The sequence below is a fragment of the Chiloscyllium plagiosum genome, unplaced genomic scaffold (genome assembly GCF_037043375.1).
Source record: "Chiloscyllium plagiosum isolate Xiang-an unplaced genomic scaffold, Cpla_swu_hap1 HiC_scaffold_27, whole genome shotgun sequence".
In the NCBI taxonomy this organism is placed as follows: Eukaryota; Metazoa; Chordata; class Chondrichthyes; order Orectolobiformes; family Hemiscylliidae; genus Chiloscyllium; species Chiloscyllium plagiosum.
The window spans coordinates 84,156,380-84,182,174 of record NW_028270165.1 but is presented as its reverse complement, the minus strand read 5'-3'; the positions used below and the strand labels follow the sequence as shown (position 1 = coordinate 84,182,174).

Sequence of the window (25,795 nt, the reverse complement as noted above, 5' to 3'; positions counted from 1 at the left end):
GAATCTTGGTATCTCTATGGGGAGAGTATGGTAAGTGGAGTTGAAATGCCCGTCAGCCATGATTAAATGGCGGAGTGGACTTATGACCTTACTTCCACTCCTATGTCTTATGGTCCTAAGGAAGAGCTCTTTGCTATTCACTTTACCACCACTCCTAATGATTTTATAGATCTTAGTAAGGTCACCCCTCAACCCCCTACACTCCAATGAAGACAGTCCCAACCTTTCCTTATAACTCAAAACCTCCAGTCCTGGCAACATCCTGGTAAATCTTTACGGAATCCTCTAATAGTATTCTTCCTATCACAGAGCCACCAAAACTGTACTCAGTACCCAGAAAGTGGCCTCACCAACATCCTGTACAACGTCAATGTGATGTCCCAACTTCTGTACTCAATGGGGTGGACAGTGAAGGGAATGGTGCGAAATGCCTTCTTTACCACCTGTCTACCAGTGATGCAACTTTCAAAGAACTATATACCTGAACCCCCTAACTGCTCCCCCACCCCCGTTGCCACCGCCAAAGTGTCTCTGTTCTGCAACACGACCCAGAGACCTACCATTATATGTACATAGCAATGCTGAAAATTCCTGCATTCTTCACCTGAAGCCCACTGAAGACGTTACCCAGTAGATAACAAAACGTCTGGAAATGAACCTTGCAGCTCAGCAAGCAAACCTACATCCAAAACCTCAACCTGAGCTACAAATCTTCTCAAAACTAACTATGTCCAGCCCTTCCTTGTTTTGCAAAATGCAACCTCTCACTTTTATTCATACATCTCTCAGACACACACACATACACCCCACAACACACTCAGGCTTAAACTCCATCACACACACACTTCACTCTTACGCACGCACTCAAACACAAACTCACATATACACACACACACACAAAACTCTATGGAGTGAATTTGTATTGGCAGAATTATATTTGCAGATACTTTCAATTTTGCTCAAAAAGCACACAATCTGCAAGCAGTCAATCCATGCAATATTTTATAAATTCCTACTTTGGAAATAGAACCAGTCTGATTCAAGATTGGAATACTGACAGACTCGAACCTCACATCTTTAATGCATTGTCTGAGCTGAGATGTCACTTTTTTTTTTTACAAAACATTAAATCATCTCAAGAACTTTAAAGATGTTCTGGGATTTACATATTAATGAACCAAAACCTGCAACCCATTCTAAAAGATGAAAGACATAACAACAATCTAGGTTTGTTTAATATATCCTATCAGTCGCATGACACTGTGATCTTTTGCTATACAATCGGTGTATTATTCCCCGGCCAACAGCTATCTGATGAAGGAGCAGCACTCTGAAAGCTAGTGCTTCCAAATAAACCTGTTGGATTATAACCTGATGTTGTGTGATTTTTAACTTTATCTACCCCAGTCCAACACCGGCACCTCCACACCGTTTCCAGTGAACACAGCCCACATCTCCCGCTGCTGCCAGTAAACTATACAATGCTGATGAAACGGTGCAGTACCTGCACTTCTGAAAAATTTACAATTTCTAACGATACTAGCTACTCATTCACTGCTCCATCTGATACGTGACATTGGAAACTTAGTGCAGGAGGCTGAAATGAAATGAGCAGCTTTAAAACAAAAATCTCTTGGAGCTCAAAGCCTTCAATGAGAGTCTGAGCCCGGTGATAAGTTCAGGTAACCTTTATTGTGACCCAACATTGTTACAGCTTCAGATCCCCCCCCAGCAAAAAGGTGTAGAAAAAGTAGCTGCTTTTTAAATAGCTTAAGATCAAAGCGTGCACCCCCACCCCACACCACCTCACCTTCTTTACAATGGTCACCACCGAGTTGTCAGTTTGTAATTGGATCCTTGGTACAGCCTTAACTGTAGGAAGTATTGCCTCACTCAGCAATTTCAACCCATACCCTGTAAACAAGTAAGTCTTTCCCCACTCAATGACCAGTGGCAGTGGTGGGCAATGAAGAGTCAACCATGCTGTTATGGGTCTGGAGTTACATGTAGGCCAGACCGGGTAAAGGATGCAGCTGGGATGACTGAGTGAATCCTTCCCCACAACAGCAGTTTCCTTTCCTAAAAAGGGATGTGAGTGAATCAGATGGGAGATGTCCCCCAAACAATCATTTCTTCATTAGGTTCTGAACTCCAGATTTCTGACCAAAATCCAATTCCACCATCTGCCACGGCGGGATTCAAACCTGGCAGTCCCTGGAACTGGGTTGATAGTCCAGTCAATAAGGCAATTGGCTATCCCTCCTTTATTCCCTCTGCGATGGCATATGAACTCGCTGGTGCCTCCGCAGATGGGAAGCATTTGTAAAGCCCTTCTCACTCTGAGAGCAGGTGAACTGCCTCTCCCCAGTGTGCACCTGCCGGTGGGCCAGCAGGATGGAGGAATTGCTGAAGGCCTTCCCACACTCAGTACAGAAGAACGGCCTCTCTCCGGTGTGCCCCTGCCTGTGGGCCAGCAGGGTGGAGGCCTGGGTAAAGCCCTTCCCACACTCAACACAGCTGAAGGGCTTCTCCCCTGTGTGGACCCGCTGGTGCCTCACCAGGTCAGAGGAATTGCTGAAGGCCTTCCCGCATTCGGGGCAGCTGAAGGGTCTCTCCCTCGTGTGGACCCGCTGGTGCCTCACCAGGTCAGAGGCATAGCTGAAGCCTTTTCCGCACTCGGGGCAGGTGAATGGCCTCTCCCCAGTATGACTGCGCTGATGAGTCTCCAGGATAGAAGGGACACGGAAGCCTTTTCCGCAGTCGCCTCACTTCCACGGTTTCTGCACGGGGCGGGATCCATTGGGTTTCTCTATGGCTGAAGTTTCAGCTGCACACAAACACATGTACAGCCCCTCCCTGCCGTGAATTCCTCTTTCTAGCCCGTATAACTGCTTCAGGTTCCACAATCAGTGCACTGCAACAGTAGGGTCTCTCATCCAGTCCCATTGATGCTGAAGATGTGCTCCAACAGGAACCAAAAGGCTTTGCTCCTTCTCAGAATCACAGTCAAAAATTGTTGCAGTCCTGATGGATTGAGTGACTGTCGGACATTGATGTCGAAGTGAGGACTGCAGAAGCTGGAGAGTCAGAGTTGAACAGTGCGGCGCTGGAAAAGTACAACAGGTCCGGCAGCATCCGAGGAGCAGGAAAGTTGATGTTTCGGGCATCAGCCCTTCATCTGTTGATTTTGAAACTTCCGTCTTCAGATCATCAAATGCTTTGTAAAAAGAAAGAGATTACAAAAGTCATGACTGTCAGTGCAAGGTAGAAATTCAGAACAAGCAATTCTACTTTCTGCAGAACATTCTTTTCTTTTGTTATTCCACACTGAAAATTGAAAGCACCATCCCACTCTCTCCCCCCCTCTGTTCTCACACCGCTCTAACTAATTCAGGATCTTACAGGGCAGAACAGCAAAAACTTCAAGCCTGACATCTCTCTGAATTTTGGATAACTCCACTGCTGAGAGTGAGCAGGTCTGATTTTGGGAAGCTCAAAAAATAGTGTCAGTTCAGGGTGAACCTGCAATGCAAGTTCTTGAGGAACAACCAGACATGAAGTGGTTAACATCCCTGGAAAGGAGAGAGCAAAATGAGACCTCAAAGGCGTTAACACCGACACCAGGGAGAAACTGAACATACAGATGTGGCAAGCCAGAATCAGAGATATACTGCATGGAAACAGTCCAACTCGTCGATGCCAACCAGATATTCTAAATTAATCTAGACCCATTTGCCAGCATTTGGCCCATATCCCTCTAAACCCTTCCATTTTATATTTCCATCCAGATGCCTTTCAAATGTCATAATTGTACAAGCATCCACCATTTCCTCTGGCAGCTCATTCCTTACACGCACCACTCTCTTAATGAAAGAGTGAATTTAGCACAGTGAATCCATCTTACCCATAGTGCCCAGGGGTGTGTAGGTTAAGTTAGCACGGCCAATCCATGCTAACATGCACATCTCTGGGCGCTATGGATAAGTTAGCACAGCCAATCCACCCTAACCTGCACATCCCTCGACGATATGGGTAACTGAATACTGATATGGAAATGTGTTGCTGGAGAAGCGCAGCAGGTCAGGCAGCATCTAGGGAACAGGAGAATCGACGTTTCGGGCATTAGCCCTTCTTCAGGATACTGAATACTGCCAATCCACCTGAATCCATCCAAAACAGAACACTATGGGTCATTTAACTTGGTGAATCCACCCCAACATGGACAACGTTACATATAACACAATACCAGGTTACAGTGCAACAAGTTTATTTCGAAGCACCAGCTTTCGAAGTGCTGCGTTCAGTTGGTTGTGGAGTACAAGATCATAAGACACAGAATTTATGAAAAAACATGACAGTGGCCTGCCACTGAAATTATATACTGAACAAACCTGGATTGTTAAGTCTTTCATCTTTTAGAATGGGTTGCAGGTATCAATAATATGCAAGTCCCAGAACTTCCTGTCAGGCTCCTTCTCGAGATAACTTAAGGTTTTATAAGAAAAGGTGACATCTCAGCTCAGATAATGCATGAAAGGAATGAGGTCAGAGTCTGTCTGTATCCCAATCTTGAGTCAGCCCGCTTCGATTTGCAAAGTGAAATTTACAAAATATTACATGTATTGGCTGCCTGCATTGACTGCCAGCACATTGTGCATTTAGAGTTATACAGTCATAGATGGACAGCATGGAAACAGACCCTTCAGTCCAACTCATCCATGACGACCAGATATCCCAACCCAATCAAGTCCCACCTGCCAGCAACTTGCCCATATCCCTCCAAACTCTTCCTATTCATATGCCCATCCAGACCAGCCTCCACCACTTCCTCTGGCGGCTCATTCCATACATATACCACCCCGAGTGAAGAAGTTGCCTCTTCGGTCCCTTTCACCCTAAACCTATGCCCTCTAGTTTTGGACTTCCCCACCCCAGGGGAAAGACTTTCTCCATTTATCCTATCCAAGCCCCTCATGATTTTATAAATCTCTGTAAGATCACCCCTTAGCCTCTGACGCTCCAGGGAAAACAGCCCAAGCCTATTCAACCTCTCCCTATAGCTCAAATCTTCCAATCCGAGCAACATCCTTGTAAATCATTTCTGAACCCTTTCAAGTTTCACAATATCTTTCCGATAGGAAGGAGACCAGAATTGCACGTAATATTCCAACAGTGGCCTAACCAATGTCCCGTGCAGCCGCAACATGACCTCCCAATTCCTGTACTCAATACTCTGACAATTAAAGGAAAGCAGACCAAATGCCTTCTTCACTATCCAATCACTATCCTATTCTTCACTACCTGCGACTCCACTTTCAAGGAGCTATGAAACTGCACTCCAAGACCTCTTTGTTCAGCAAAACTCTCTAGGACCTTACCATTAAGTGTATAAGTACTGCTAAGATTTGCTTTCCCAAAATGCAGCACCTCACATTTATCTGAATTAAACTCCATCTGCCACTTCTCAGCCCATTGGCCATCTGATCAAGATCTCGTTGTAATCTGAGGTAACCTTCTTCGCTGTCCACTATACCTCCAATTTTAGTGTCATCAGCAAACTTATAACTATACCTCTTATGCTCACATCCAAATCATTTATATAATGATGAAAAGTAGTGGACCCAGCACAGATCCTTGTGGCACTCCACTGGTCACAGGCCTCCTGTCTGAAAAACAACCCTCCACCACCACCACCACCACCTTCTACCTTTGAGCCAGTTCTGTATCCAAGTGGCAAGTTCTCCCTGTATTCCATGAGATCTAACCTTGCTCACCAGTCTCCAATGAGGGACCTTGTCGAACACCTTACTGAAGTCCATATAGATCACATCTATTCTCTGCTCTCATCAGTTCCCTTCATTAGTTCTTCAAAAAAACTCATTCAAGTTTGTGAGACATGATTTCCCACACGTAAAGCCACGTTGACTATTCATAATCAGTCCTTGCCTTTCCAATACATGTACATCTTGTCCCTCAGTTGGATTCCCTCCAACAACACCGACGTCTGGCTCACTGGTCTATAGTTCCGTGGCTTGTCTTTACCACCTTTCTTTAACAGTGGCACAACGTTAATCAACCTCCAGTCTTCCGAAACCTCACCTGTGACTATCAATGATACAAATATCTCAGCAAGAGCCCCAGCAATCACTTCTCTAGATTCCCACAGAGTTCTAGGTTATACTTGATCAGGTCCTGGGGATTTATCCACTTCTATTCATTTCATGGCATCCAGCACTTGCTCCTCTGTAATATGGACATTTTTCAAGATGTCACCATCTATTTCCCTACATTCTATATCTTCCATGTCCTTTTCCACAGTAAACTCTGATGCAAAATACCCGTTTAGTATCTCCCCCATCTCCAGCGGTTTCACACAAAGGCCACCTTGCTGATCTTTGAGGGGCCCTATTCTCTCCCTACTTATTCTTTTGTCCTTAATGTATTTGTAAAAACCCTTTGGATTCTCCTTAACTCTAGTTGCCAAAGCTATCTCATGTCCCCTGTTTTCCCCTCAGATTTCTCTCTTAAGTATACTCCTACTGCCTTTATACTGTCAGGCTTGACTCGATCTATCCTGTCTATACCTGACATATGCTTCCTTCATTTTCTGAACCAAACCCTCAATTTCTCCAGTCATCCAGCATTCCCTATACCTACCAGCCTTTCCTTTCACCCTAACAAGAATATACTTTCTCTGGACTCTAGTTATCACAATTCTGAAGGCTTCCCATTTTCCAGCCGTCCCTTTACCTGCAAACATTGGCGCATAATCAGCTTTTGAAAGTTCTTGCCTAATACCGTCAAATTTGTCCTTCCTCCAATTTAGAATTTTTGAGCAAAATAGAATGTATCTGCAAATGTAATGATGCAAATACAAATTCATCCCCATGGAGAGTGTGGTTCTATGTGTGTAATAGAGAAACCCTGTTTCCATGCTGTATATCTATATGTCTATTTGATAACAGATGCTTTATTTCTGTTGGTGCAAGTATGATTGTAAATCAGAGCTGGATATTAATAGTTAGATGTAAGGGAGAGAGAATTCCTCAGGTAGAGCACTATCAGAATCCTGGGAGACCCCTACTTCAGATTTACTTGGACTGGTTGACAGTCTGGGAGGTTATGGATTGGGTCTCGATTGACTAAATGTTTTATTTTTCCCAAACATGTAAAAGGGGGTGTTAAAGCTTCAGCAGAGCTGAGAACAGACCAACATCTTACTCTGTGGGAACAGGAAGATCAACGAGGACAGAGAAATCCGGACACGAAATCCAAGCTGACACCAGACTACCCTGTGATCAGTGCTTTGATGAGCAGCACCAACCCTCTACCTTTACTGACCTTCCCATTTGACTACCCCCTCGATATTCAGGATCCAGTCCTTGCCATCCTGAAGCCATGTCCCTGTAAGGAGTCTCAGATCATAATTATTCTCTTCAATGTGTTCAGTCAATTCATTCACTTCTGTTACAATGCAGCTCACATTCAGTTTTTAGTTTCAGTTTTTGTGATCTTCTGAATCCAGTTTTCATTGCTGGTATATTTACTCTCCTTGTCCCTATCATTCTCTGATGTTCATTTCCGCATCATGACATTGCTCACCAGCCTTGATTTGGATTGGCCAGGCTAAATTGCCCATAGTGTCCAGGGATGTGCAGGTTAGTTAGGTTAGCCTTGGGAAATGCAGGGTTATAGGTTCATAGTAATAGAAGCAGGAGTCAGCCATTTGGCCCGTCCTGCCTACTCTGCCATTCATTAAGATTATGGCTGATCTATCCATCATCTCAGCTCCTCCTCCCTGCAGTGTCCCAACTATACTTAATTCCCCAATTATGCAGAAGCCTATCTAATTGTGTCTTGAATATACTTAACGAAGCTGCCTTCTCTGCTTCCTTGGGCAGAGACTTCCATAGTTTCACTACTCTCCAGGAAACGCAGTTCCTCCTCCTCTCTGTCCTAAATCTACTTCCCCTAATCTTGGGGCCTAGTCTAATCTGAGGAGAATGTGAGGTCTGCAGATGCTGGAGATCAGAGCTGAAAATGTGTTGCTGGAAAAGCGCAGCAGGTCAGGCAACATCCAGGGAACAGGAGAATCGACGTTTCGGGCATAAGCCCTTCTTCAGGAAAGTTCCTGAAGGTTCCTGAAGAAGGGCTTATGCCCGAAACGTCGATTCTCCTGTTCCCTGGATGCTGCCTGACCTGCTGCGCTTTTCCAGCAACACATTTTCAGCCTAGTCTCATCTACCAGCAGAAATGACTGGATAGGGTAGGGCTTCATCCCCACAGTGCAATGAATTCCCACTTTTCACCAAATCCCAGATGTACTTACTCACTCACTCATTCAGTTGCTGTCTCACAAATGAAAGATTTCATTGTAACTTCTTCTGCTCTGAGTAAGGGCAAAACATTTTTGAAAGCTGCTTTGAAAGTCCAGTCTTCACAACAACACTTCTGCTTTCACTGAAGATGATTAAAGTCATACAGCACAGAAACAGACCCTTTGACCCAACTCATCCATGCCAACTATATATCACAAACTAATCTAGTCCCATTTGCTAGCATGTGACTCATCCCTCTGAATCCTTCCTGTTCAAGTACCCATCCAGTAGCTTTTAAATGTTGTCATTGTACCAGCCTCCCCACTTCCTCTGGCAGTTCATTCCATACACGTTCCACCCTCTGTCTGAAAATATGTTGCCCCTCAGGTCACTTCCCTACTCACCTTTAGTTCTGGACTCCCCTACCATGGAGAGAAGACCTTGGGTATTCACCCTATCCATGCCCCTTATAAACTTCTTTAAAGGTTACCACTCAGCCTCTGATGCTCCAAAGAAAATATCTCCCTGGCCGATTCAGCCTCTTCCTGCAGCTCAAACCCTCCAAATCTGGCAACAGCCTTCTAAATATTTTCTGACCCCTCTCAAAGTTTCATAACATCTTTCCTACATCAGAGAGACCAGAATTCCAAAAGTGGCCTAACCAATGTCCTGTACAGCCGCAAAATGATCTCCCAGTTCCTATACTGAATGCTCTGGCCAATAAAGGAAAGCATACCAAACACCTTGTTCACTATACTGTCTATGTAAGACTCCACCTTCAAGGAACTATGAACCTGCACTCTAAGGTCTCTTTGTTCTGCGACATACCCCCTAACTGTCAGTCCTGCCTGGATTGCTGGACCAAAATGCAACATCTCATATTTCTCTGTATTAAACCCCATCTGCTACTCCTTGGCCCATCCAATCACTTCTAATTTATGCTAAACTCTCTTTCCTCTGTTATTCCCTCGAAGCTGAAAATCTCTGTCCCACATACCTCCCTCCATTCTCTCATTGCTGAACCTAATCCCTGCTGTACCTCATCCTGAAGGGTCTGTTTCATGCTGATTAACAGGCCCACACTCAGGGGATCTAATGGAAACATACAGAATACTGAATGGCCTGGACAGAGTAGACTTTCAGAGGATGTTTCCATTGGTAGGAGAGACTAGGACCTGAGGGCACAACCTTTGAGTAAAGGGAGGGCGTTTTAGAACGCAGATAAGGAGATACTTCTTCAGTGAAAGAGTGGTGAATCTATGGAATTCATTTCTACAGAAGGTTGTAGAGGCCAGGTCACTGAGGATATTTAAGACTGAGGTAGATAGGTTCCTGAGTATCATGGGGATGGAGAGTTCCAGGGAGAGCGCAGGAGAATGGGGTTGAGAAACCTATCAGCCACGATTGAATGGTATGAACAGACCTGATGGGCTGAGTGGCCTAATCTGTGCTCCTATGTCTTATGGTCTCTTGCTGTCCTGGCCACAGTGAGAGAATTGGGAGCAGGAGTTGGCCATTTGGTCTTTCGAGCCTGCACAAGCATTGAACAGATCATAACTGAATATGGATCGACTTACATCCAGGTGAATAGGCTGGAACTTTTTCACTGGAACATAGGAGGTTGAGAGGTGACCTTACTGAGGTTTATAAAATCACGAGGGGCATAGATGAGGTCAATATCAGCTGCTGTTTCAAAAATAGGGAGCAATCTTTTTAAGGTGAGAGGAGACAAAATTTAAAAAGACATGAGGAGCACATTTTTCATTTCAGAGAGTGGAGTGTGTGGCAAATGAATGTCATAGTGAATGCAGGTACAGTAACAACATTTAAAATAAATTTGAATAAGTGCACAAATAGAAAAGTTTCAGAAGGATATGGGCCAAACATTGGCAGGTGGGACTAGTTTAGTTTGTGAATATAGTCAGCATGGACTAGTTGGACTGAAGGGTCTGTTTCTGTGCTGTATGACTCTGTAACTGTTCTATACTGGTCTTAAAACCATTTTCTTGCCTTCCCCCAAAACCATCCACTTCTTTGTTCATCAAAGTCAAATGAACTCAGCCTTAAATACATTCAATGACCTGCCTAACTGCTGAAAGACATCCACACTTCTGAACTCAATTCCTCTTGCTAATATACCACTTGCTTTGCTCATTGCTTGCTGCACCTGTCTGACAACTGGCAGTAACTGGTTTCGAAGGACGCTGAGACCCCTTTGTCCATCCACACATCTTTCCTGATGAAGAGCTCGTGCCCGAAACATCGACTCTCCTCCTCAGTTGCTGCCTTACCTGCTGTGGTTTGCCAGCGCCACACTTTTCAACTCTGATCTCCAGCATCTCACTTTCGCCACATCTCAATATATCACTACATAAACAATGCACCTCCTTTCTGCTTTTTATTTTACATGCATCAAATGCTATACCTTCACATTGTGGCACTGCGTTTGCAAAGTGAGACACAGACCTGGATCAACTGTCCCCTCCCTCGATTCACTCTTTCCTTTCAGTTGCTACAAATCACTAATTGAACCCCAGAATGAAAAGAAAATGGAAAACGTGTTGACAAAAACACTATTATACTCACAAATTTTAGACAGAGGAAGGAATTTATAGTCTGGGGTGAGGTTTAATCTTCATTCAGTGACAAAAGAGCAGCATCAGCGGCTTCAGAGCTCACGGTCCAACTTCCGCATTTCGACAACGGCCGACTCTGATTGGCAGGAGCACCAGACTCCTTCGGGTCCTCCAAGGTTCTCCATTGGTTCATGAAAAGGAGCTCGTGCGCCTTTTCTGCGGACACCCAGGAGTATGCGCAGTACTTTGCTGACACCGGCAGCCATGCGCAGTGCTTACTGACACCGTGGAGCATGCTCAGTCTGCTCTGTCACGATGCTGGAGTTACTGACAATTTTTAGAGTTAAAAATCACAAAACATCTGGTTATAGTCCAACAGGCTTATTTGGAAGCACGGTTTTTCGAGCGCTGCTCCTTCATCAGGCGGTTGTGGAGTATAACATGGTAACAAAAAATTTATGATCTGATCTTATACTCCGCAACCGCCTGATGAAGGAGCCACGCTCCGAAAGTTGAATGTTTCTAAAGAAGCCGATTGGACTGTAACCTGGTGTTGTGTGATTTTTAACTTTGTACACCCCAGTCCAACACGGGCACCTCCAGATCATGACAACTTTTAAGTGTCCAAATACGAATATGAGAGAAAAATGCCAACGCCATTTTTTTTCTGCCGAAATGTTTTTTTTCCCCTATGCCTCGACATTTTATTCCTTTTGCATTTTGTCTGGCTGCTCAACGTTCCTGTCTTTACCCCAGGGTAGAGGTATTCCAAAACTAGAGGGTATAGGTTTCGGGTGAGGAGGAAAGATTTGAAGAGATTCAAAATAATCGGCATAGAACATTCACCCCCTACAGGGCGAAAGTGACCACTGCAGATGCTGGAGATTAGGGTCCAGAGTGTGTGCTGAAAAAGCACAGCAGGTCAGGCAGCGTGCGAGGAGCAGGAGAATCGACGTTTCCGGCAAAACCCTTCATCAGGAAATAGCTACCTGGAATTGCAGAGCTGTAGCATAATTAGATTATATTACAGTGTGGAAACAGGCCCTTCGGCCCAACAAGTCCACACCGACCCGCCGAAGCGAAACCCACCCATACCCCTACATTTACCCCTTACCTAACACTACGGGCAATTTAGTATGGCCAATTCACCAGACCTGCACATCTTTGGACTATGGGAGGAAACCGGAGCACCCGGAGGAAACCCACGCAGACACAGGGAGAACGTGCAAACTCCACACAGTCAGTCGCCTGAGGCGGGAATTGAACCCAGGTCTGGCGCTGTGAGTCGAGTGGGTCTGCATGGGATGCTGTTGGGAAGGTCGGTGTGAATGGCCTGTAGGGATGATATGATTCCACTGCCTTAGCCACGCGTATATTGAGAAATGATTGCCCCTAATCTGCTGTGGGAGGACTGGGTTCGTTCGTGGTACACTGATACGAGTTCTGGGGAAGGTAGGATTGTGCTGTCTCTCTCTTCACACTCTGCCCCCCCCGTCCATTTTCTCCCCACCCACTGCTCCCTGCCCATTCTCTCTCCTCACACGGCACCCCCATTCTCTCCCCATAACCCTTTGAACCCCAGTCCTTCTCTACCCCCCAACTTCTGTCCCTCTCTCCATTTCTCTCCCTTCTCCACCCCCACCAGCGCCACTCTCCGTCCTTTCTGGTGCCTCAGCCCTCTTTGATCGCTGTATCAAGTCCTTTTAAGGAGAGAGAGATAATGGGTGGTGACGATTCTACCTGGGAAACAGGGTGTGCGAGAAATGACTGATTTTTAAAATTGAGAATAGCTAAAATCATATATTCAGAAACGTTGTTAAAGTCTGGAAGAATGTTCTTTTTTAAAAAAAACAAGCTGTAGAAATCTTTCTGAAACTTGCATTAATATATGCACAGTTAGGCCACAACCAAGGACAGGCTGTAAGAGTGAATGAGTGAATAAAAGACAAGTCCCATCTCGCCCATGAGGAGAAAGTGAGAACTGCAGATGCTGGAGATCAGAGTCGAGAGTGTGGTATTGAAAAAGCACAGCAGGTCAGGCAGCATCCAAGTAGCAGGAGAATCAATGTTTCAGACCTTGCCCTCTCCGGTGTGTGTTGTGAAACTGTTTAACTGTTTAATCATTTCTAGTGGCCGAGCAGAGGCTGATAACAAGTTTGGAACACACGAGAATGACCTCAGCTGAGACCTTGGGTCCATGTCTCACTACAGGAGACACAGCTACACAATACACACACAAACTCTCTCTCTCTCACACACACACACACACACACACTCAAGTACTCACACGGTCGTGCAGACCCTCTCTGATATACAGGCTCTCTCTCAGACACACATTGATACACCCCTCACGCTCACATTTATGCACACACCTTCTCACACAATTATACTCCATCACACGCACACTTTAACCAGCATGCACACGCACACACACAGACGCTCTGTCTCATGCATGCACTCACACATGGAAGTCTTTGGGGTGAATTGCATTTGCAGGATTATGTATTTGGAAATAGAACCAGTCTGATTCAAGACTGGGATACAGAAAGACTCTAACCTCACAGCTCTCATGCATTGTCTGACCTGAGGTGTCACCTCCCTTTATAAAACATTAAGTTACCTGGAGAATGTTACTAAAAAGAAGTTCTGGGATTTACAGATTAATGAACCGAAATCTGCAACCCATTTTAAAAGATGAAAGACTTAACAGGTTTCTTCAATATATCATTTATGTTGCATGACACTATAATCTTTTGTTAAATATTCTGCATCTTACCATCAACAGCTACCTGATGAAGGAACAGCGCTCCAAAATCTAGTGCTTCCAAATAAGTCTGTTGGACTATACCCTGGTGTTTGTGTCATTTTAAAACTGTGTTTCCAGTGAATACAGCCCACACCTCCCACTGTTGCCAGTAAACTTTGCAATGCCAATGAAACAATAAACCTGCAGTCCTGAAAAATTTACAATTTCGAACAATACTAGCTACTCATTCACTGCTCCTTCTGAGACCAACACTGGAAACTCGGTGCTGGTGGCTGAAAGAAATGAGAAGCTGTTGGATCTCACAGCTTTCAATGAGAGTTTAAGCCTGACGGTGAGTTCAGGTAACCTTTACTGCGACCCAACTTTGTTGCAGCTTCAGATCTCCACATCACAAGGCGTACACACTCACTCCCACCACCACACTTTCTTTATTATTGGTCAGTTGAGTTGTCCCTTTGTAACTGGATCCTTCGTACAGCCGGGTAAAGCATACAGCTGGGACGACTGAGTGAATCCTTTCCCGCAACGGCAGTTTCCATCACTGAAAAGGACATGAGAGAATCAGATGGGTTTTTGCCCTCTGAAAATGGTTTCATCCTTAGATTCTGAAGTTCAGATTACTGACCGAATCCCAATTCTGCCATCTGCCGCGACGGGATTCGAACCTGAGAGTCCCCAGAGCGGGGTTATTAGCGGCGCTCGGCCATCGCCCCTTCCATCCCCCCTGCGATGGCACGTGAACACGCTGGTGCCTCCCCAGGTGGGAGGAGCAGGTGAAGCCCTCCCCGCATTGACAGCAGGTGAACGGCCTCTCTCCGGTGTGGACCCACTGGTGGGTCAGCAGTGCAGCTGATTGAGTGAACTCCCTCCCGTACATGGGACACGTGAATGGCTTCTCTCCCTTGTGGACCCACTCGTGCGTCTCCAGATGGCTGAACCGACTGAAGTCCTTCCTGCACACCGAGCAGGTGAATGGCCTCTCCCTGCTGTGAATACGTCTGTGGGTTTCCAGCACTGATGGGGAAGGGAATCTTTTCCCTCAGCCCCCACATTTCCACGGTTTCCCCATTGGGGGAGCTTTCCTTGTGTTGGTCTGGGTTTGAAATTACAATCAGAACGGGGACATAGTCTATCCCCACCGTGAGGGATGAGACTTTGATTCCCCCAAGCTGAGTAAATGGTGTGAAGCACTTTTCACAATCAGCGCACTGAATCTCCCTCACTCGGTGTCTCAGTATTCTTCCTGCCGCACCAGTTTCCAAAATCTTTCAAGCAATCAAAAGCAACCATGTCTTCTTGATTGGAATGGCTGCTGATATTCAAGTCCCAATGAATCAAGTGGCTCTGTCAGATGTTGATGTATCATTTGTTTTCAGATTTCTTTCGGCACGTCTTCCTGCAAAAAAAATCACAAAATAAGTGATCATTGGCGGGACACTTAAACGAACATAACATAGGTGGGGGATACTGTAGTTTACCAGATGCCTGCTGATCACATAATACCCAGCACACAGAAACCTGAAATCCCTCATGCAGCCAGATAGGTTTAGGTGTGTTTAGAGGAAATCTTCATTCAAATCTAATCTAATCTAATCTTAAACTAAATATGTGTACATATATATATATATATATATCAATATGCCAATCCTTTCAATGCGGCTCAGTTCCATGAGAAACTACACTTTTAATTGTGAACATGAGGAAAAAAACCATTTTTCAGGGGGCAAACTGCATACGTGCCAAACTGAGGGAATACACAAGGAAAATACCCAAAAGAGAGATAGAAAGTATTTGAGCACCTTTGCAGAATCTGCTCCCTCTCTGGATTCACTCCAGTTGCTACAAGTAAACCACCTGATGAAGGAGCAGTGCTCCAAAAGCTAATGCTTGCAAATGAGCCTGTTGCAGTATCACCTGGTGTGTTGTGAATTTTAACTTCGTACACCCCAGTCCAACACCGGCATCTCCAAACCGGGGACATAGTTCTTTGAAAGTTGCATCATTGGTAGACAGGGTGGTGAAAGAGGCGTTTAGCACACTTTCCTTCATTGTTCACACCGTTCAGTGTAGGAGTTGGGAAATCACGTTGTGGTTGTGCAGGATATTGGTGAGACCACGTGGAGAGGACTGAGTACACTTCTGGTCGCCCATTGACGACCACAAGTTGTCGGGTGACCTTATTTCTATTTATAAAGTCATGGGGCGTGTAGGAAAGGTAAATATCACAGAGGGAAGAAAGGGGGGCTCTCCCCTTTTTAACTTCTCTTGGCATTCAGATACTGAAATCCTGTCAGTAACAGCAGCATCGCCAGAGAGCATACTGCGCATGCTCGTCGGTACAAGGATGAAACTGCGCATGCTCCTCACTGCACGCAAAGCACACGACGCGACTTTCTTTTGGTGGGCCAATCAGGAGTCTTGGAGGACCGGAAGGTGAGTGGTCCTCCTGCTAATCAGTGCCTTCCTAGTGTCTGACTGCAGAAGTTGGAACACGAGTTTCGGAAGCTGCTGCTGCTGCTCTGTCTCTGAATGAAGAGTGAGTTTGTTCCAGACTGCAACCTCCCTACTCTGTCAACCATCTGTGAGTATGGCACTCTCTTCTCAACTCCTTTTCCTTTTTTTTCATTCTTGGATTCAATCTTTGACTTCCCTTTCCTTTCGGTTGCTGCTAATGAATGCATGCCGTGGACTGATTCGGGAAAAGGTTTTCATAAACAGAGAGTGGTTCATGTATGGAATGAATGTCCAGAGGTTGTGGGTGGCACGGTGGCAGAGTGGTTAGCACTGCTGCCTCACAGCTCCAGAGACCTGGGTTCAATTCCCGCCTCAGGCGACTGACTGTGTGGAGTTTGCACATTCTCCCCGTGTCTGCGTGGGTTTCCTCCGGGTGCTCCGGTTTCCTCCCACAGTCCAAAGATGTGCAGGTCAGGTGAATTGGCCATGCTAAATTGCCCGTAGTGTTAGGTAAAGGGTAAATGTAGCGGGTATGGGTGGGTTGCGCTTCGGCGGGGCGGTGTGGACTTGTTGGGCTGAAGGGCCTGTTTCCACACTGTAAGTAATCTAATCTAATCTAAGGTAGTGGTGGATGCACGTACAGATGCAACGTTTAACAGACATTTGGATAAGTACCGGAGTAGGCACGGTGCGGAGGGATGTGGGTCAAACACTGGCAAGTGGCACTAGTTTAGTTTGAGAACATAGTCAGCATGGAATAGTTGGGCTGAAGGGTCCGTTTCGGTGCTGTCTAACGTAACTGTTCTGTCGTGGTCTTAAAACCATTGTCTTGCCTTCCATTTTAAACGTGCATCCAACACACAAAGTACTCCAAAAAAAAAACACCTCAACCACACAATATAAATATCCACACTTTGTTGTTCAAAAATCAGGCGAACTCAGCCCAGGCATCAATGTGGACTTCAATAGTTTCCTCATTTCCCCTTCCCCCACCTCACCCTAGTTCCAAACTTCCAACTCAGCATTGTCCCCATGACTTGTCCGGACTTGTCCTACCTGCCTATCTCCTTTTCCACCTATCAACTCCACCCTCTCCTCCCTGACCTATCACCTTCATCCCCTCCCCCACTCACCTATTGTACTCTATGCAACTTTCTCCCCACCCCCACTCTCCTCTAGCTTATCTCTCCAAGCTTCAGGCTCTCTGCCTTTCTTCCTGATGAAGGGCTTTTGGCCGAAACGTCAATTTCAAAGCTCCTTGGATGCTGCCTGAACTGCTGTGCTCTTCCAGCACCACTAATCCAGAATCTGGTTTCCAGCATCTGCAGTCATTGTTTTTACCCCTATCCTATCTAGTCATTTCTGCTGGTGGATGAGACCAGGCCTCAAGTTAAGGGGAGTAGATTTTAAATTATATTAGATTACTTAATGTGGGAACAGGCCCTTCACCCCCAACAAGACCTCCCCAACCCCCTGAAGAACAACCTACCCAGACCTATTCCCCTACATTTACCCCTTAACCTGACACTACAGGCAATTTAGCATGGCCAATTCACCTAACCCACACATCTTTGTGACTGTGAGAGGAAACCAGAGCACCCGGAGGAAACCCACACAGACAGTTGCCCGAGGCAGGAATTGAACCCGGGTCTCTGGCGCTGTGAGGCAGCAGTGCTACTCACTGTGCCATTTAGGACAGATGAGGAACTGCTTTTCCTGGAGAGTAGTCAATCTTTGGAATTCTCTGCCCAAGGAAGCAGTAGAGGCATCTTCATTAAGTATATTCAAGACACAATTGGATGGGTTTTCATGGTCAGGGAGTTAAGGGTAGTTGGGATAATGCAGGGAGGAAGAGCTGAGCCAATGGATATATCAGCCACGATCAGCTCGGATTTCAGTTTCCCACAGAGTAAGATATTGGTCTGTTCTCTGCTCTGCTAGATTTCTGCTGAAGCCTTGACCCCCACCCCTACATCTTCTGGAACAATAAAACATTCAGTTATTCAAGACTCAAGCCACAATCTCTCTACCTGTCAACCATCCAGACACAGAGTGTAGTCCTAGCTGGGAATCAAACAAGAGAAACAGAACAAAATTAGAAATAAATAAATGCTCATGCTTAATGTTTGTTCATGAGGAAGTAAACCAGAAATAGGGCTCTCCCAGGATTCTTATAGTGCCCCTCTTGAGGCATTCTCTCTCCCTAACATCTAACTATTCATACCCCGCTATGATTTACAACAATATTTACACCAACAGAAATAAAGCATCTGTTATCAAGTAGACATAGGGATATACAACACAAAATAGACTTTTCTCTGTCTCATTCACACACACATACATCCATGGGGATGAATTTGTATTTGCAGAATTATATTTGCAGAGACATTCTATTTTTCTCAAAAATGCACAATATACAGGCTGTTCAATCCATGTAATATTTTGTAAATTCCTCTTTGGAAATAGAACCAGTCTGACTCAAGATTGGGATACAGACAGACTCTGAATTCACACCTTTAATGCATTGTCAGAACTGAGATGTCACATTTTGTTATAAAACCTTATTATCTCAAGATGTCTTTCAGGAAATTCCGCAATTTTCAAATGAATGATATGAACAGCTCATACTAAAAAATGAAAAACTTAACAATCCAGGGTTTTTCAATATATCATTTCAGTGCACTGTAATGATTTTCCAACCATTTTCTGTCTTATGATTTTATACTCCACAATCACCTGATGAAGGAGCCACGCTCCGAATGCTCATCATAGTCATAAAGGTATACAGCACGGAAACAGACCCTTCGGTCCAACTCATCCATGCCGACCAGATATTCCAACCCAATCTAATTCCCCCTGGCAGCACCCAGGCCATATCCCTCCAAACCCTTCCTATTCATATCCCCAACCAAATGCCTCTTAAACATTGCAATTATACCCACCTCCACCACTTCCTCTGGCAGTTCATTCCATACATGCACAACCCTCTGCATGAAAAGTTGTCCCTTAGGTCCCTTTCAAATCTTTCCCTTCTCACCCTAAACCTATGCCTTCTAGTTTTCGACTCTCCAACCCTGGGGGGAAAAGACCTAGGCTATTTGCCCTATCTATGCCCCTCATGATTTTATAAACCTCTCTACAGTCAACTCTCAGGCTCTGATGCTCCAGGGGTAAAATAAATGCCCCAGCCCCCCTCTGTCTGTGTAACTGGTTAAAGCTCTTTCCCATTGTCAGTTCACTGGGACACATACACTCATTCTGTGTAACCAGTAAAAGCTCAGTTCACTGGTGGTTCCTCTCTGAGTGCTTCTCTGCTCACATTAATGTCCAGTACCTTTTTGAAGCAGGTCGAATGGATTTCTCTTTCCAGATTCAACCCCCCAGTGATATTGAGTGACCATGTCAGTTCTTGTTATGGAATTTCTTCCAAGATTTCTGTCTGCAGATCCTCCCCTTCTGATACCCTGTTAGCAAACTTGAAACAAATCAGCACTGTCTCTACCGAGTAGAAACTCTGATTATATTGTATGTGTCTGTGTGTTTAAAGTACTAACCCAGGAACATACAAATGGTAGTATTGATTTAAAATACATAGGAGACATGAGGAAGGAGATGTCAGGACCTGGCACACTCTGAACCCTAACAGGATGTTCCAAGTGGTAGTGCAAACATTTCAAAATGAAGTGGATGGCCATAGAGCTGTACAGCACAGAAACAGTCCATCTCGTCCATGCTGACTAGATATCTGAAATTAATCTATCTTATTTATCAGTACTTGGCCCATATCCCTTTAAACCCCACCTATTCACATACCCATCCAGCTGCCTTCCTCATTCCCCGTTTTACTTGTACTGATACCTTTGGGGATCTCTGAACTTGGACAGTAAGGTCCCTTTTTTCCTCAGCACTCTGTAGGGATCTATTATATATAGCTTACTTCCTTCTCTATTAAGATGAGGTGTTGTCCCTCCAATTTGCGGTTTGATTCGTTGTGGCAATAGAGGCGGCCAAATATGGTCATGTCAGAAAGGGGGTGGGAAGGGGAATTGAAATGGGTGGTGACTGGAAACGCTAGTCAGCTCTGTGGACCCAGATATGATGCTCAGTGAACCATTCCCCAAGTTTGCGCTCGCTCTCCCCGATATAGAGAAGACCACAACTGGCAAACACATGGCAAATGCAGTACCACAATATGAAGTTATAGCCTTTGCTGTGGAAAAAAAGTAGAAAGGAAGTGCATTGTTTAAATGGAGATGTAATTGGATGTGGAGAAAGTGAGAACTGCAGATGCTGGAGATTAGGGTCAAAAAGTGTGGGACTGGAAGAGGACGGTAGGTTAGGCAGCATCCGAGGAGCAGGACAGTTGGCTTTTTGGGCACGAGCCCTTCATCAGGAGTGATGTGTGGATGGACAAAGGAGCCTCAGCGTCCTTCTACACCAGTCGCTGCCAGTTGTCAGGCATGTGCAGCAAGCAATCAGCAAGGCAAGTAGTATATTAGCAAGAGGAATTGAGTTCAGAAGTCGGGGTGTCTTCCTGCAGTTAGGGGGTCATTGAATATATTCAAGGCTGAGTTCATCTGATTTTTGAACAACAAAGAAGTGAATGTTTGTGGGGGAAGGCAAGAACATGATTTTAAGACCAGTACAGAACAGTTCCAGAGTCATACAGCACAGAAAAAGACCCTTTGGTCCAACTTGTCCATGCCGACCAGATATCCCATCGCAATCTAGTCCCATCTGCCAGCACCTAGCCCATATCCCTCCAAACTCTTCCCATTCATATACCAATCCAGATGCCTTTTAAATGTTGCAATTGTACCAGCCTCCACCACTTCCTCCTGCAGCTCATTCTATACATTTACTACCCTCTGTGTGAAAAGGTTACCCCTCAGATCTCTTTTGTTTCTTTCCCCCCTCACCTTAAACCTATGCCCTCTTGTTCTGGGCCTCCCCTTCTCCCCACCGCAGGGAACAAATTTTGCCTATTTATCCTATTCATGCCCTTCATGATTTTATAAACCTCTATAAGGTCACCCCTTAGCCTCCAACGCTCCAGAGAAAACAGCCCTAGCCTCCCTTTAGCTCAAATCTTCCAACCCTGGCAATATCCTTGTAAATGTTTCTGAGCCCTTTCAAGTTTCGCCAACATGTTACTGATAGGAAGGAAACCAGAATTGTGCACAATGTTTCAAATGTGGCCTAACCAATGTCCTGTACTGCGACAATACAACTTCCCAAATCCTATACTCAGAGGATTGGGAAAGTTTTCAAAACTTACAAAAGACAACCGGGAAAGAATGGAGGGAAAAACCGAACCTTTGAAGGTCAGCTTGGAGGCATAAAGGTCTCAGGACAGTGGGGTGGGGATGACCCCAGCTATGGGCCACGTGTGAGCAAACGGTTCCAGATTGATTTACGATATCTGGTCGGTACAGACGAGTTGGACCGAAGGGTCTGTTTCTGTACTGTATACCTCTATGACTCTGGCTTTCCACTAATGTTTGCCATGTCAGTATATTCAATTTCTCTCTGGTGTCAGTGTTAAGACCTTGATGTCTCATTTTGCTTCCCCTTCCCAGGGATGTTAACCATTTTATTTCTGGTTGTTCCTAAAGAAGCTGCGTGGCAGGTTCATCCTGAATTGACACACAATGTATTTGCTTCCCAAAATCAGACCTGCTCACTCTCAGCAGGATCCCAATGTTGTGAAAGATATTAACTTTCAGGTGGAGGTATCCAAAATTCAGAGAGATGTCAGTCTTGATGTTTTTGCTTTTCTGCCCCTGTAAGATCCTGACTCAGCACCTTCCGGGGAATTGGTTAGAGCGGAGTGAGAACAGAGGGGGAGAGAGAGTGGGATGGTGCTTTCAATTTTGTGAAATAATAAAATAAAAGAATATTCTGCAGAAAGTAGAATTCCTTTTTTAGAATTTCTACCCTGCACTGGCAGTGATGACTTTTGTAATCTCTTTTTACAGCGTATTTGAAGATCTGATGGCGGAAGTTTCTCAATCAACTTATGCCCAAAACATTGACCCTCCTGCTCCTCAGATGCTGTCTGACAAATCTGTGCTTTTCCAGTGCCACATTTTTCGACTGACTCTCAAGCATTTGTGATCCTCACTTCGCTGTCAATGTCTGACAGTCACTCAGTCCACCAGGACCGCAACGATTTTCGACTGATTTCTGTGAGAGGGATCAAAGCTTTTTGGTTCCTGACTGACTGAGTATGTTTTCAGCATCAGTGGGACTGGACGAGAGACCCTACTGTTGCAGAGCACTAATTGTGGAGCGTGTAGCAGCTATACGACCTGGAAAGAGGAATTCACGACAGGAAAGGGCTGGAAATTCGATTGTGTGCTGCTGAAGCTTCATCCATGGAGAAACCCGAGGAATCCCGTCCTGTGGAGAAACCGTGGAAGTGTGGCGACTGTGGGAAAGGCTTCCGTTTCCCGTCTGCCCTGGAGACTCATCGGCGAAGTCACACCGGGGAGAGGCCATTCCCCTGCCCTGTCTGTGGGAAGGCCTTCAGACATTCCTCCCACCTGCTGGCCCACCAGCGGGACCACACAGGGGAAAGGCCCTTCAGCTGCCCAGATTGTGGGAAGGTCTTCATGTTTTTCTCTGGCCTGTTGGCCCACCGGCGGGTCCACACGGGAGAGAGGCCCTTCAGCTGCTCTGAGTGTGGGAAGGCCTTCAACTATCCCTCCGACCTGCTGAGGCACCAGCAGTTCCACACAGGAGAGAAGCCCTTCAGCTGCTCTGAGTACGGGAAGGCCTTCAGCAATTACTCCAACCTCCAAACCCACCTGCGGGTCCACACGGGAGAGAGGCCCTTCAGCTGCCCTGTGTGCGAAAAGGCCTTTACCCGGGCCTCCTCCCTGATGAGGCACTGGCTGATCCACATGGGAGAGAGGCCCTTCAGCTGTCCTGAGTGTGGGAAGGCCTTCAGCAGTTCCTCCACCCTGCTGACCCACCAGCATGTCCACACCGGGGAGAAGCCGTTCACCTGCTCTCAGTGCGGGAAGGGCTTCACCTGCTCCTCCAATCTGAGGAGCCACCAGCATGTCCACACGGGGGAAAGGCACTTCAGCTGCCCGGAGTGCGGGAAGACCTTCAGCACGTCCTCCTCCCTGCTGACCCACCAGCGGATCCACACAGGGGAGAGGCCCTTCAGCTGCCCCGAGTGCGGGAAGGCCTTTACCCAAGTCTCCAACCTGCTGAGGCACCAACGGACCCACACGGGGGAGAGGCCCTTCAGCTGCCCCGAGTGTGGGAAGGCCTTTACCCACGTCTCCTCCCTGACGAGGCACCAGCGGGTCCACACAGGGGAGAGGCCGTTCAGCTGCCCGGAGTGCGGGAATGCCTTTCCCCACGCCTCCTCCCTGCTGACCCACCAGCGGATCCACACAGGGGAGAGGCCCTTCAGCTGCCCCGAGTGCGGGAAGGCCTTTACCCAAGTCTCCAACCTGCTGAGACACCAACGGACCCACACGGGGGAGAGGCCCTTCAGCTGCCCCGAGTGTGGGAAGGCCTTTACCCACGTCTCCTCCCTGACGAGGCACCAGAGGGTCCACACAGGGCAGAGGCCGTTCAGCTGCCCGGAGTGCGGGAATGCCTTTCCCCAGGCCTCCACCCAGCTGAGGCACAGGCGGGTCCACACGGGGGAAAGGCCGTTCACCTGCTCTCAGTGCGGGAAGGGCTTCCCCTGCTCCTCCCACCTGCAGGAGCACCAGCGAGTTCACGTGCCATCGCAGGGGGATTGAAGGAGTGACGGCCGAGTGCCATTATCGATTGGACTATCAACCAGGTTCTGGGGACTCCCGGGTTCGAATCCCACCACAACAGATGGCAGAATTGGCATTCGGTCAGAAATGTGGAGTTCGGAATCTAACTATGAGACCGTTTCAGGGAGGGGGAGGTGGGGGGGAGAAAGCCCCCATCTGATTCACTCTCTCCCTTGTTAGGGAAGGGAACTGGCATTGTGGGAAAGGATTTACCCAGTCTGGCCGACACATGACTCCAGACCCACAGCAGTCTGGTTGACTCTACACTGCCCCTTCCTGGCAAATGAGCGGGGAGAAACTTACTTGGAGACAGGGTATGGGTTGAAATTGCTGAGTGAGGCAATACTTCCTCTGGGTTACGGTTTTACCAAGGATCCAATTACAAAGGGACAACTTGGTGCTGGCCAATAGTAAAGACAGTATCTAGTATATATATATAGTAGGAAACATATATAGTATGGAAACAGGCCCTTCGGCCCTACAAGTTCACACCAACCCTCTGAAGAGTAACCCACCCAGACACATTATCCTACCCTTTATTTACCCCTGACCTGGCAATTTAGCATCACCAATTCACTTGACCCACACATCTTTGGATTGTGGGAAGAAACTAAAGCACCTGGAGGACAATCGGAGACGGGGAGAATATGCAAACTCCACACACTTGCCCAAGGGGGAATTAAACCCAGAGCCCTGGTGCTGTGAGGCAGAAGTGCTAACCACTGAGCCACCATGCCACCCCATGGTTTGTAGATCTCATTCAGGTCCTCCCCTCAATCTGCATCTTTCTAATAAAAAATAATCCTAATATACTCAACCTCTCCTCATAGCAAGCGCCCTGTTTACCAGGCAACATCCTGGTGAACCTTCTCTGCACCCTCTACCAAAAGGATGTGGATGCTTTGGAATGTGGCAATCAGAACTGTATGAAGTATTCCAAATGTGGCCAAACCAAAGTCCTATACAACTGTAACATAACCTGCCAATCATTGTACTCAATCCCGGGGAAGGAAACCCTCCAACCTCAGAACCATCCATTTAAATCTTTTCTGAACCCTTTCAACTTTCACTACATCCTTCCTGGAGACACAATTTGCAGGTGTTCAGTGTTATGGACCAGGCCAGATCCCCTCAAAACATTCTTGGAAGGTAGCCCAGACCCTAACTTTTTTTAGTTGTTTTCGGCAGAGTTATCTCAGGAGTGATGTAGCTGGTCAAATCACTTGGCTTCCAGGAAAACAATTTATTTACACACTGCTGAATGAAACCTTCGTGACCACTCCATTGACCTGTGTTGCCACCTTCAGGGTACAATTGACTGAACGCCCAGATCTCTAACTCCCCCTCGCGAGAGCCAAGAGTCCTCAGTTCTATTGAGAGGGGGAAATTGGCCGACAGTCATCTCTATATTAGAGAATGCATCAATTTAAAAAAAACTGAGAAGGGCATTCCTGACAGAAGATTCAACAGAAGGCGGCACAGAGTATTCCAAGAGACATGTAACCTGGCTGTAATCTGAGAGACTAAATTCCATTTTTTGTTACGAGAGGGAATCATATTTATTGGATCAGCATATCATGAGAATCTTGGTTCATTCCAGAACAGTCAGTAGTTAGAAGGGATTTATTTGATTTGTTAATAGTTTAGTTCATCTGTTCACCGTTACTGTTGGATAAATAAATGGATTTTTGTTGATTTTAAAGTGTCAGGGATTTATTTTTAAACATTAGAGCAGGTTACACCACTTTTCACATTAATTTTACAGATTATAGGGTGATGCGCTTCTCTTTGGGTGTTTCGGTTTGAGATCTCTGGTGGGGTGGGGGTTGGTGTCTAACAGTATTGACGTGATGTCATGCTGAATGCAGTGGAGTCAATATTAATCCCAGCCTC

General features: G+C 46.2%; 2 protein-coding genes across 2 annotated transcripts in view; both read left to right on the top strand.

The window, feature by feature from the left end:
- Positions 1-16,174: 16,174 nt before the first annotated feature.
- Positions 16,175-25,795, top strand: part of LOC148144770 (uncharacterized) — a 392,813-nt gene continuing 383,192 nt past the window's right edge. Inside the window, exon 1 of the mRNA XM_087975115.1 lies at positions 16,175-16,242. The gene's annotated coding sequence lies outside the window, so the exon portion shown is untranslated. The remainder of the gene's footprint in view (positions 16,243-25,795) is intronic.
- LOC148144780 (uncharacterized) overlaps positions 22,493-25,795 on the top strand; it is a 45,681-nt gene continuing 42,378 nt past the window's right edge. Inside the window, exon 1 of the mRNA XM_087975071.1 lies at positions 22,493-23,805. Coding sequence (XP_087831197.1) covers positions 22,493-23,805 — 1,313 coding nt within the window. The remainder of the gene's footprint in view (positions 23,806-25,795) is intronic.